This window comes from Simochromis diagramma, unplaced genomic scaffold, assembly GCF_900408965.1.
Source record: "Simochromis diagramma unplaced genomic scaffold, fSimDia1.1 OVJJ01000361.1, whole genome shotgun sequence".
Classification (NCBI taxonomy): domain Eukaryota; kingdom Metazoa; phylum Chordata; class Actinopteri; order Cichliformes; family Cichlidae; genus Simochromis; species Simochromis diagramma.
Window position 1 is genome coordinate 17,518,028 of NW_024386860.1, and position 14,003 is coordinate 17,532,030.

General features: G+C 43.0%; 1 protein-coding gene and 1 long non-coding RNA gene across 5 annotated transcripts in view; both read right to left on the reverse strand.

Moving 5' to 3' along the window:
• Positions 1-14,003, reverse strand: part of LOC120733129 — a 63,632-nt gene that overhangs the window by 21,750 nt on the left and 27,879 nt on the right. Inside the window, exon 1 of one of the 4 annotated variants that reach the window (XM_040031172.1) lies at positions 206-1,271. The exons of the other annotated variants lie outside the window; for them this stretch is intronic. Within the exon in view, the coding sequence (XP_039887106.1) occupies positions 206-260 (55 nt within the window). The 5' untranslated portion in view covers positions 261-1,271. Of the gene's footprint in view, positions 1-205; positions 1,272-14,003 lie in introns of those variants that run through there. 4 annotated transcript variants of the gene reach the window in all.
• LOC120733173 lies at positions 3,881-4,337 on the reverse strand. The gene is made up of 2 exons (XR_005695747.1): positions 4,281-4,337; positions 3,881-3,991 (listed from the first exon to the last, which is right to left on the reverse strand). It is a non-coding gene; the product is annotated as an uncharacterized LOC120733173 (long non-coding RNA).

Below are 14,003 nucleotides of genomic sequence, written 5' to 3' on the forward strand. Positions count from 1 at the left end.
ATACTCTGATCGCTGATCACTTTTATGAGTGTGTATATATACACACACACACACACACACATATATAAATATACACTACATGTCTTTGAACGTGACGGGAGTCGACTCCAGACCGGGGCGTTTCTGTCCAATGAGGGTCCCAGGCTGCCTCTCCCATGCTAACCAACCGTAACTTGGAGTGAGAGACATAAATATGAAGCCATACCAGCTGGGACGTCACCCAGGTGGCATAGTGGCTCCAGCAGATCCCAGGAAAACATTAGAGATCTCTGTCCAGAAGAGCGCTGTCAGAGTTTTACCCCTGATACTGCTGGATAAACAGAAACTCACTCAGGAACGAGGTCACACACAGCTCAAGTGTTCACTCGCGAGAGGGAAGCAGTTGATCTCCAACCCACTTCAACTTGTTTCCCCCTGCAGGTCGTTTTTATTGTTTACACACATGACTATTCATAAAGCTCGTTGCTGTATTAACTAAGACAAATTACTATATATGGTTAGAAAGTGTGTTGTGCAAGCGTGGTTATACAGTGTGAGTGGTTATATGATGTGAGTGCAGCCCTCCCAGGATGATGTCAGTATCTTGTCCCGCCAGGTGGCTTCCTTCACTGCGTACAGTCTGTTCTTCTCAAAGCTACTTGTTCCCTTTATGGAGGTCGTGCAAATACTCATATTTGTGGGTTACATAGCGAAGCAATAAAACGCAGCTTCTCAAGACTCCCAGGGTTTTCCCTGTGGATTATGTAGCTTTGAGAAGATATGGGATCTATGAAGGAATCCTGCGTTTCAGATTGTTTCCATGAAGGTGGAACACATCTTCATGCTGGAAGTGCCTCTCTCACCACCAACCTCTCCCCCAAAGATAAGAACATAATCAGCATTAGCTTGGAGTGCATTAGTTAAGTTAATAACTAAAATTAAACGTAAACTATTAATTACAATTGATGTGATTTGATTATTCTTTTTACATTATTTTTGTTTTTCACTTTTTTCACTTTTTCTGTACAAGAATGTGTGTCTGTGTGTGTGTGTGTGTGTGTGTGTGTGTGTGTGTGTGTGTGTGTGTGTGTGTGTGTGTGATTCTGGTGAAATGCACAGTGAACAAACAAGCTGATGAGTAAGATAACCTGCTGAGAATGACCTACAGTAGCGCTCCTTCCTATGCTGTGAGTGTAACAGTGCTCCTACAGTCTCATGCAGGGGGTGGGTGTCAAGGAGCGGCTGTGTGCTGGCAGGAGAGGACCCGGATGCAGACTCACAGAAACAAGACGTAACTCAAAAAATGGCTTTGTTTTACAGAAAGGGCAAATAAACAATACAAAACTAAACTGGGAAAAACTAGTTCGCTGAACACTTGGAGAATTCCACACAACCATGAGTGACGACGCGACACAGATCTAAGGCTACGTTCAGTCTGCAGGTCTTAATGTTCAATTCTGATTTTTTGATCAAATCCGATTTTTTTGTCTGCTTGTTCAAACTACAAATAAAATGCGACAGCAAAGGCGCTCTAGTGTGAACGCTCAAAGCGCCCGCATGCGCAAAAGAAGACGTCACACACAACGCGCTCTGTTTAGACCCAGAGCAACAGTATGTTTGACTGATGGCCTTAATTTAAAGACTTCGGACTTTACGTTTCCCAATTTTTGCTTTAAGTTATTTTGTTATTTACATAATAATGTAAATAACCTAATAATGATCCTTATTGCTGTTTGAGAGGAGCGCTGCTTCAAAGGATAGCTGCAGATTTCTGTCAGAATCTGCAGATTATACAGAACAAATAAAATGTTCACGTTTCTCCAACGTTGTCTTCCCAGCAGTTTCACTGGATGGCCAGGAAGCGTTCGCGATGTCTTCTCTGGCGCTGATAATTGGCGTCTGTCTTGTGTCAGTGACGTAAAAGACGGATTTAATGCGACTTGACCATCAAACAGCAGTCGCTTTCTGAAACATCGGATATGTATCGGATTCAGGACCACATACGAAAGTGACCCAGATCGGATTTGAAAATATCGGATTTGTGCCGTTCACACTGTCAGACCATGATCGGATAGATGGGTCGCAGAGGGTCAGAAAAATCAGATTTGATGCGCTTTCACCTGCAGTGTGAACCTAGCCTAAGGGAGACTCTGACATAAATACACAGAAAGCTAACGAGGGACGTAGGAGCACACAGGGAACACAGCTGACACTAATAGTAACAATGAGACAGTGTTCCCTCTGTTCAGTGTCTAGTCTGGGTCTCTGTGTCTGTCGTGTACTTCCTGTTTTACTTTGACAGTCTCATCGTCAGTGTACGTCCATTTGTTGTTTGCTCTTTCCTGAGTAACAGGACAAGAGCAACATGAGACACTACGGACTGGGGAACGAGAAGGCAAACACTAGGACAGAAGTAAAACTTACACAGAGCATGGGGGTACAGGGACCCAACCTAAAGCAGTAGAACTCTCAATCCAAGGAGAAACAGAAGAGCTAGAAGTACAAAACTGAAACCCAAACCACAATCATCCTAAGAAAACAAAAAGTACAAAACTCAAAACACTGGCTCACCGACCCAGGACCGTGACAGTGGGAGGTGCTGTCCATGATGAACGTTAGGTTAGACAACATCCTCTCCTCAAAACATCCTCGATGGACTTCAGTGGACAGTCCTGGACAGTCCTGGCCCTTTGGACCAGAGATTAGAGAGATTTGACCTGCAAGGCTACTCAGGTTTCTTCATATCAGGGAAGTAGGGCAGACACTTGCAGGTCAAGGCAGTGAGGCTGGACCAGTCCCCTCACCTACATCGGCTCCAGAACCCTGCATTATCTACTGGATAAGACTCAGAGGATCAGCCAGACATGTCTAGATCTGTCCAGCAGCCTCCTCCTGGTAGGACATTCCCAGATAGACTTAAAGGAAACTCATTTCTGTTTGTATCCATAATCTCATTCTTTCAGTCCTCAGAGCTTGTGACCATATGCATGGACAGGAACATAGCTCCACCTACAATCTAAAACATCAGGGCCGCTCTCTCCTCACCAGGGCAGATCAGCAGAGCATCCACAATCACTGCAAACACAGCACTAATCTATCTGTCAGTCTCCTGCTCCACTCTCCCCTCCCCTGTGAACGACACCCTTAGATACTTAAACTCCTCCAAATGGGGGAACTCGTCCGTGACCTGGAGTGAGCACTCCACCCTTTACCCAGCTGAGAACCATGGCCTAAAACTTGGAGGTGCTACTTTCACCCACTTGTTGCACATTCAGATTCAAACTGCCCCAGTGAGAGCTGGAGGTCATGACTCCATGAAGCGCTTTGTCTCTCCAAAGCGTGCTGCACATGCGTGTCTGTTACATGCTTCCTTGATATGGGTTGCGTGACCAGGAGAACTCCAGCTCTCTCAGGTACAGTAGATGCAGCTACGTCTCCAACATTCTGATAACTTCTAGTCTGGAAAGTTCCCCATCCAGACGATGAAGGCAGTGATTGCATCTAGTCTTTCTTCTTTATAACACTGACAGATACTAGATACTGTGTGTTACTTTAATTTAGGAACCAGCTGCAACTGAATAAATTCACAATACAGTTAATAAGTCCCATTTATTAAAACTGTAAAGGTGGAATTGTTTGACTGGAGTCCTCTGACACTAAAAACATTTTGTATTTTTAAAGAAGCGCCAATCAAAGCAGAAATAGAAAATTGTGTGAAACATTAGCAACAAACTGACAAATTCATTAAAAATGTAAAGACAGAAAAAAACACATCTGTGAGGTATGACAAAAATCTACCACAGACTTCAGTCAGTATGATGAGGGTTAATAGTGACTAATTATAACGTCGAGGCTGCTTGAAGACTTTCCAACCTGTTGAATGATGTTGGATGTTTTTGTTTTCTGATCTGATCAAAATATGTAACTGAGATTGTGTAACAGTGTTTATGGTGTGTGTGATTCCATAATAACCACAATGGATTGTGAGTGTTTATTGGCTCAATGGCGCCCTCTCTCAGAGGCAGTGGATCACTGCACTGTGTGGGATCATTGGTAATCAGCAGTGTGCGACCACTATACAGAGCATGTGACCTCTGTAACTGTCTAACTGTTAATAAGAGAGGGCAGTGGTTTGTGTAATTGATAGTCCTGAAACGCACCATAATATCACTGCACGCACCGGCTATAAGCTGCTATTATTTTGTAGTGTGCTGTGTGAGCCTCCTGTAATGAGCCAACCTGCCTGACCTGCACATGATTCGCTCCTAACACGTTATAAAAAGCAGCCAGAAAATATAAACGTCTTTGTTCATCTTCACTACACAACACAGAGTCAAGAGATTTTTCTATCAGTCAGCCTGGTTTTCTCTGAATGTGATGACTATGTGCAGGTATTCTCAATCATTTAATTCTTTGTTCTTCTATTTGTGGTTTCCTGAGGTGATACCTGATAATCTCTGCACCAGATCATCCTTTGTTCATCTTCATTAAAGCCTTTCTGGTCTCCTCCACATCTCGCCTCTGTACGTCTCCTCATCAGCTTCACTACATCCTTGTGTTTGCTGTTTCAGTCGGCCCTTTGGCTTGGATGATAGATCTTTCTCCTGTTCAATGAGTGACTTGAACTCAGCAAAGTCCTCTGGACTCAACTGGTTCAGTGTTTCAATGAGCACTTCTTAGTCGTCATAGTTACCACCTGGAAAATGAAGAAATCATATTATACATGAAGGACAGCATGTCTGCTGTTTGTTCATTGCTGGATGGAAACTGACTGCTTTGTTTTCACTAATGGCAACATTACTGACATGGACGTTGTACTTTCTCTATCACCCAAATGAAAACTGTGATTGGACGTGAACGTCAAACATCAGCTTGAACCTTGAAGAAAATTGGAAGGATTAAGTGTTTGTCCCCAAAAGGACGTTGAGATTGTTTTTAAAATAGCTGCTGAAAAAGTTACACTGTGAAGTAATAAATGGAACCAGTACAATGTCATTGATTCATTCTCAATCATCCAGGAAAGTAAATCTCCAAGCTAGTGGAGCTGATCACAGCCACAGAAACAGCAATTCGTAACAACAAATATTGCAGAAGTGGAACAAGAGCAACTACGGACGAAAGTTTCGGCCTGTCTCAGCAATGCAAAGCCCCCAGCATCACAACATCACCATGGAGGAGAGGAAGGCACTCACATCACTTAGTGATGACACAACAGTATCATCCCGTCCAGCAGACAAGGGTAGGTGCACAGTAATTCTAAACCAGAAGACTATCATGAGAAGATTTTGTCACTACTCAGTTGATGAAAATACTTTAGAGCCCCTGAAACGAGACCCAGGAAGTGGCTCCATGGAGAGGTGATAGACTGTCTGAAAGCAGTTAGAACAAGACAAGCTGTGACCGGACCTCATACCAAGGCTGTACCCGGGAGTCGCACCACAGTCTGTATGGTTTACCGAAATACATAAACAGGGTGCACCTTTAGAAAGTATTGTCTGCATGATAACTCCTGTCACCTATAACATCTCCAAGTTTCTTGCTTCGATCCTCAACCCGTGGTGGGCAGCTCTGAACACCCACATCCAGAACACCCTGGTTTTGTTGAGACGCGTGAGAGATGTCATCATGGAGGCAGATGAAACCATGGTCTGTACGCGTACATCTTCTTCACTTGCATCCCAGTCACGGAAGCGTGGAGGTAGTCCGTAAGGTTAGGATGACCCCAACCTCAGCAACAGGACCTCATCCGCATCGACCAAGTGTGTTTGCTTTGGAACTGTGTCTTCTTCACCATACTTCACCTACAAGGGTCAGTTCTACAGGCAGAAACATGGGTGTGCCGTGGGCTCCCAGTTTCACCTCATCGTGGCACATTGTACATGGAAAGAAGTGGAAAAGGGCTTTGCTATCCTACCCTGAACACCACCAAGCCATTGGTTCAGATATGTGGATGACACCTGGGGTGAAAATGAAATCCCAGGACCGTACTACTTCCCGGATCACATTAACTCGGTGGACCGACACATCAAATTCACCAGGGAGGATATGAAAAGTGGCAGGTTAGCCTTTCTTAGACTGTGAGATTTCCATCAGTATATGGCGGGACATCTAAAAAGCTGACGTGTCGCGTAAACCATACACATACGTATCAGTATCTAAGGTTGACTCTCGTCAATCACTGGAGCCACAAATGGGGTCCATCAGCGACGCTAAACCAGAGCGAAACACCATCCCCTACTGACACAGCGGCCAGGCGAGGCAGAAGCAAGCACCACAGACGCCCTGAGTGGTCTTTGATCAGTGGGGTTGGTCAGTGGTTGCCATCCTCCTTAATCACCCCCACACACCCCTCCAACCCCCACCATCCCCCAACCTGGTCGTGAGAAGTTGCATAATATGATACGGAACTGACCTCCCCCGCCATGTTTCTTTCATTGGGGTTTTTCAGTCATTATGCAAACGTACTTTTTATAAGGTTGCAAACCTGCAGTCAGCTGAGACTGAAGACGTCACTTGGATGAGTGACAAAACGTTTCTCCCACTGAAAACGCTACGACCAAATGAACCGAGTCAACTTTTTGGGATAAAACTAAACATGTTCACACTAAACGCAAAAATCTAAACTGAAATGAGCAAACGCTCTCTGGAAACTAAATGAACTTAAACAGAATCTGAAAAAAACTAAATAAAACAGATCAAAAACTGTAAAAGTCTGATAACTGTGATCACCACAAACAGCTGCTGCTTCTACATTACATTCTAAGTTTCTGTTGTGCTTTAATGAAACTTTAGTGTCTAATTATCATGTGAAACATGTTATTAAAGGAGGGATCCTGTCGTAAACGCAGCAGCAGAATGTGTTTGTGGGCAAAATCAGCTTCACTAAATTACAAAAAGACATTTTATTTCAATTCTGACACATTATACTGTCTATAAAACTTTTAGATGGATGAATATTGCGATTTTTTAAAATTTGAATATGTGAGGAAGGTTTGAAAATATTAAATATGCAAAAGACAAAGTGTGAAGTGGGATGAAAGCTCAGCTGCGACACGTCTCCCAGTCTCATTCTTTCCTGGTTTCAGGATTCATGTACAGCACATGTGTCAAACTCAAGGCCCGCGGGCCACATCCGGCCCGGCGTACATTTATATATGGCCCGCAAGATCATTATATATAGATTTATTATTATTGTTATGCATGCCGCGGCGATATGGAGGTGCTAATAACACACAAACTACAACTTAAAGATCCCATAATGCAGCGCTGCAGCCTCCTTGTTGAACGCTAGGCTACCTGGGAACATTCTTGCGTCAATCAAGTCAAACTTCTGTTAGCTGTCCCCTCACAATGGCGAAGAGAAAAGTTCATTTTGAAAACAGAGCCTTTCAGCACCAGCGCAGGAGGCTGAATATATGTTGACAAACATTGCTGGTAAACCCGTATCTTATTAGTGGAGCTAATGTGGCTGTAATTAAGGGATTTAATTTAAGACGGCACTACGAGTCAAAACACAAGCTGAAAAACCAAAATGCAGAGCAGAAACTACAGAAGGTAGAAGAGCTAAAGAAGAATCTGACAGGGGCGAACCTGGCTCAAGAGTTGGGTGGTCGGTCGCCTTGTAATCGGAAGGTTGCCGGTTCGAGCCCCGGCTCGGTCGTTGTGTCCTTGGGCAAGACACTTCACCCGTTGCCTACTGGTGGCGCCAGTGTCCGGCAGCCTCGCCTCTGTCGGTGCGCCCCAGGGTGGCTGTGGCTACAATGTAGCTGCCATCACCAGTGTGTGAATGGGTGGATGACTGGATGTGTAAAGTGCTTTGGGGTCCTCAGGGACTAGTAAAGCGCTATACAAACACAGGTCATTTACCAATTCAGCAGACGTTTGTCACCAGAGCAAAGCCACAAACTGAAGCTGTTGTGAAAGCAAGTTCTATTGTAGCAGAGGAGCCAAATCAGCCCGGCCATTTACCGAGGGAGAGTTTCTGAAGAGCTGCATGATGAAGCTGTGCGACGTCTTGTGTCCAGACAAAACGCAGATCTTGGCAAATGTGAGCCTGAGCAGAAATACGATTGCTGATCGGGTTTGTGAGATGGCCACTGATTTAAGAACACAGTTGTGTGAAAGAAGCAAAAACTTCATTGCATACTCTCTTGCTGTGGATGAAAGTACAGACATGATGGACATTGCACAGCTGACCGTCTTCATCCGTGGAGTGTAAATATTGAACATTAAATCAATGCACGGGACAACGACAGGAAAAGACATTTTTGAAAAGGTATTTCAAAGTGTAACCGACATGAAACTGCCCTGGGACAACAGATGGAGCGCTGGTGTTGTGCAGGATGTAGGATCTAGTAAAGATGCAGGAGAACTGTACGGTGAGTTAACAGCACATCACTGCATCACACACCAGGAAAGGCTGTGTGGTAAAGTCCTAAAAATGGAGCATGTAATGATCACCGTAACGCAGACCGTAAATTTTATCTGAGCTAAAGGTTTAAATCAGCGTCAATTTCAGTCTTTTATGTGGGAAATAGATTCAGAGTTTGCCGACATTCCTCATCATACAGAGGTCCGCTGGCTGAGTTGGGATAAAAGTTCTCAGAGTTTTTGAGCTCAGCAAGGAAACCTGTCAGTTCATGAACATGGCATGTATGATGCGGTGGAGGCATTTCAAGTGAAGCTGTCACAGATGCACCAGTGCAACCTGCCTCACTTTCCCTGTTGCCGAGTAATGTTGAACAAAGTCGGCGCACTTTGCTCGTCTACATGCGGCTCCAACCTTGTGTTTGCTTTCATTTATTTTTTCTGGGTTTTTTGGCAGCATGTTCATATTTCTAATTTGCATAATTTTGACAGGATATATTTTTATGGAGAGCAAAATATAAAATAAATCAAATACAAAGTTAAAGTTTATTTTTTTAAGTGCATTTATTCTGGAATAATATTCCTGTCTGTTTTTATTCACATTTATGTTTAAAAAACATGTTTTAGTGTGTTCAATAAATGTTTATCTTGTTTGGCCCACGACCTAAAGTGTGCCTTGAGTTTGACACCCCTGATGTGCAGCAACCAGCACCTGTAATTATTAACAACAGAGTAAACATTCGTAGCCTGTATGATGTCACCAGGTCCAAATTATAACCAGTGTTATAAATCCACCCACCATCATATTAAAGCATAAAACAAAGAGTCTGATATTTCTTATGTTTACATCAGAAACATAATGGCAGCATTTCCTTTTTGTAAATACTTTCACTGTAGAACACAAAATGGATTTCAGCAAACGTCCTTTCAGCAGAGGTCATTAAGAAGGAGTCTCTCGTGTGTCTGAAGGATTTGGTAGAAGACATCTTTGGAGGCACTGCCGGCTTTCAGGGGACCGCTGTAGAGTTCCCTCATCTTTTCCTGAGAGGTCTGCAGAGCTCTGATTCTGTCATAACTTTCCTGCTGGATAACTTTTTCTTTCAGGAGCTCATCCAGAATCGGCTCGATGTTGCTCACTCTCTGGATCAGCTCCACTCTGTGTTTATCCACAAAGTGGTTTGCTGAGGAAAGATTGCAGAGATTCATCACATATGTTGATAATCAAAGACTAAATCCATGCATAGCTTACATCCTCTGTTACTTATTTCCAAACAGAACTCACTGATATGTGTTAAACATTAAAGACTGATTCATTGTTGTGCTTCTTTTTACTTTGTACATAATCAAATCTAACTCGGTATCTTTCTGCTTTTTCCCCCTCTTCACCCTCAAACCAGTCAAACAGATGTCTGCCTCTGCCTGAGTCTGTTTCTTTCTTCCCCTCTCTGACACCGTCTGATTATTGGATGCCAATATTCAGCACTAATGTTGTCATACCAAAGGGAACCCACCACAGCCAAACACAAAGTGCAGTTCTTTTTATACACAAATCATGTGAAACATCTTACCTTGTACTTTACCACTTCTTTGTGATTCATCTGAAAGTGAAAAATGAACCAGTAAAAATACAGAAACACAGTATTTACTGGGCTGATCTTGTCAGGGCTCTGTGTGCGGGCAGGCGGAGAGGAGGATCCAAACGCAGGACTCAGACACAAACGTGAAACTCAAAACCTCAGCTTTATTGCTGACATGAAAATCAAACATGAAGTGACCACTGAAACCGGAGACCAGGAACACACAGGCATAATCTGAGGGTACGACGCGACACCGAGCATGGGAAAACACAGGGCTTATATACACAATACCGTTGATACCGTTGACCATCAGATCTTAATCCATCGCTTAAATTGCATGGTAGGGATATCTGGATCTGTTCTAAAGTGGTTCACCTCATTTCTGGAAGATAGGACGCTTCTAGTTTCAGTGGGAAACTTCCAATCAGACGTGGCGAAGTTTCTATGTGGAGTTCCACAAGGTTCGGTTTTAAGCCCCCTGTTATTTTCACTATATATTCTTCCCTTAGGCCGGATCATTAGCGGTTTCAAAAATATTTCTTATCATTTGTATGCAGACGACATCCAATTATACATTTCTTTTAAATCTTGGGAATTAGACAAGCTATCCACTCTTATGGACTGTCTTAAGGAAATTAATCTTTGGATGACAAACAATTTCCTGCAACTGAACGCAGATAAGACCGAGTGCTTAATCCTTGCCCCAGAGAATATCAAGCCCCAAATTAGTCAACATCTGGGTGCTTTTTCATCGACGATAAAAGCCACTGCTCGGAATCTTGGGATAATTTTCGACCAATCTTTGTCCTTTGACGTTCATATTAAATCCGTGACCCGTTCCTGCTTTTTCCACTTAAGAAATATTGCCAAACTCAGGACTATTGTCTCCACAACCGAACTGGAGATGCTTGTCCACACCTTTATTTCCTCCCGGCTAGACTATTGTAATGCACTTTTCTCCTGCGTATCTAAGGCCTCACTAAATCGGCTCCAAGCGGTTCAAAATGCTGCAGCAAGGCTTTTAACCCACAGCAATAAATTTTCCCATATCACTCCTATACTAAAATCCTTGCATTGGCTTCCGATTGGGTATAGATATAAGTTTAAAATCCTCACCTTTACGTTTATGTCTCTACAAGGTGAGGCCCCCATCTATATCTCGGAGCTTCTCAAACCCTATTCTCCAAAGCGGACTCTTAGATCCACTGATAGTGGTCGTTTATCTATTCCACGGACTCACGCGTTTCAAACCCTGGCTCCAATACTGTGGAACGGTTTACCCTCCTCACTACGCACCATCGACACGGTGGCCTCTTTTAAAAAACATCTTAAAACTCATCTGTTTAGACATGCATTTGGGTAATATGTTGTCTTATTTTATATTTATATTGTACTATTGCTTGTTTGATATGCTTTTATATTTCCTCTATGTTGCTATATTGTTCGTTTGACATGTTTTTATGTGAAGCACTTTGTAACAGCGTTTTTGTCTTAAAAAGTGCTATATAAATAAATTTTACTTACTTACTTACAAGGTAGTAACGGGGGAATCGGCAACAGGAGGGAGACACAGCTGGGAGAGATCAGGGCTAACGAGACATGGGGAACAAAGCTGCACACACTAACATAAGACGGACTTTCACAATAAAACAGGAAACATGAATCACAACTCAGAGACACGGACTCAACACAGAGAGACAGAAAATGACACATGGAACTGAACTATACATGAACCCACAATTCCTAAAATATGGATAACAGAAACATGAAACTCTAATAATAATAATAATAATCACCACAACCACAAGAGAACAAGAAAACAATCCATGATGCAAAATTACACCAAAACATAATAAACTCAAAATACTGGGTCCAACGGACCCAGAACCGTGACAGATCTACCAGTAGGCGTTAGCTTTAATAATAACTGTCGTTAGCTGAATACAGCCACAGATGATGTCGTCTTCACTGCCCTGCACTCTCTCTTCATACATCTGAAATATAACAAACTCTCTCTCAGCAGGCTGTTTGTGAAGCTGACTGGCAGACTCGTCACTCTGGTCTTCAGGAACACATCGTGCAACTGGATACTGGACTTCCTGTCAAACAGGCTGCTGTTCAGACTGGTAATCACAGCTCCTCCCCTCTAGGGCCACACTGGAGCCCCCCAGGGTCATGCACTCAGCACCCTCCTGTTCATGTTGAACAGCCATGACTGCTCTCACAGACATGGAGAGGATATCTTCATGAAGTTAGAGGACAACACCACCATCATCACTCTGTTGGAGGAAATCAGCCGTGCACAGCTGTGCAGTTTGGTGCAAAGACAACAACTCACTGCTCAGTGTCAACACATGTTGGAGCTAATGGTCAGACAGCAGGAGAGTTTACTTCATGGTGAGAATACATCAGTTACATACTTCACCATGAACAGGTGTTTATTTTATATCTGACTTATTTCGAAGCTTTATAAATTGTTTTGGGATCAAATGAGCAGTAAATAAATTCAACATACCTGAGGACAGATTTCTGCACCATCCAAATCTGCTCTTAGGGTGAAACGATGAAACATTTTCAAGGACTTTTCTGGATGCGGCTTTCGGATGACTTTGTATCCACAGGATTCTTCTCTCCGGTCCATCGTCTACAGAGCGAGAGAATATATATGTTTATATGTGTGTGTGTAAAGATGCTACAGGGATCCAATATTATAATATTACTGCCTGCTGATTTATTTGTTGCACATTGTCCATCTTATACTGTGAAACATGTAATAACCTGCTGTAGCCCAGGATCATGTGGGATCAGATAAACATGCAGTGTGAGGAAAGCTGTGTTGGTCTGATATATCAACACGTTACAGTTGATTTTCACAGGAACGCCCACTTTCATCAGGAGCGCTCTCGGAGAGAAAATCAGACACTTTTTCCACAACATCTCCACAGTCATCTATGTGAAGGACTGCAAACTTGTCCAATATGTCAGGGACGTCATCTGCACAAGAAAACTTGAATCGTAAATGTAATTTATTGTTAAATAATAATGCCTTCATGTCCTCTTACCGATGCAGATCCAGTGTGGCAGGTGAACTTCATTTAACTTCCCAGCAGTGACTGTGACGTCCATCAGAGGACCTGCAGGCATGTATTGTCTGCTCTCCATCCTCTCCATCTGTCTGTTTTTTACATATTTATTTGTTTTTGACTTGTATTTGGTTCCTGAGGTGATACCTGATCATCTCTGCACCAGATTCTGCTCATCTTCATTAAAGCCTTTCTGGTCACCTCCACACACTCTCGGCTGTACTTCTCCATCATCACATTCACTACATCCTGAGTGTTTGCGGCTTTCAGTTTGCTACTTGAGATGAGGAGTGAATCTTTCTGCTATTCAGTCAGTGACTTGAATTCATCCAAGTGAGCAGCTTCTCAGTCGTCATAGTTACCACCTGGAAAATGAAAAAGTCATTTTGTACCTGCAGGACTGAAGCAGCCTGTCACTTCTTATGCAGGAGGTGCAGGGCCAGCGATGGTGACACAGCAGATCCTGACACGTATCTACACAACTACATGGATGTTTGCTCCTTCATGTTGAAATTAGCGTCACATGTTTAAATATAGTCATTAAATGATTTTGAGCAACCTTTGAATGAAAGATGTCCAACATCACACGTCACAGGTTACATTTTCATATCGTCAGTTATTTCCACCTGCATTTGTTCCTATGAAGTTACAGCTGAATAATTCATTTTGTCTTTTAAAGGTAAACTATAAAACTTGCTAAGGTTACAGGTTTCCATAATTTCCTTCAGGATTAATAAAGTATTTCTGATTCTGATTTATTATCTATTAAGGACAAAACGGGGGGGTTACCACTGTCCCGGGTTCGACTCCACCACCAGACCTTTCTGTGTGGAGTCTGTATGTTCTCTCTGTGTTTGTTGGGTTCTCTCCGAGTACTTCAGCTTCCTCCCACAGTCCAAAGACATGCAGTTAGTGTGGTTTAGTTAACTGGTGATTCTAACCTGCCCATAGGTGTGAATGGTTGTCTGTCTCTCTGTAATAGACTGCCGTCCAGGGT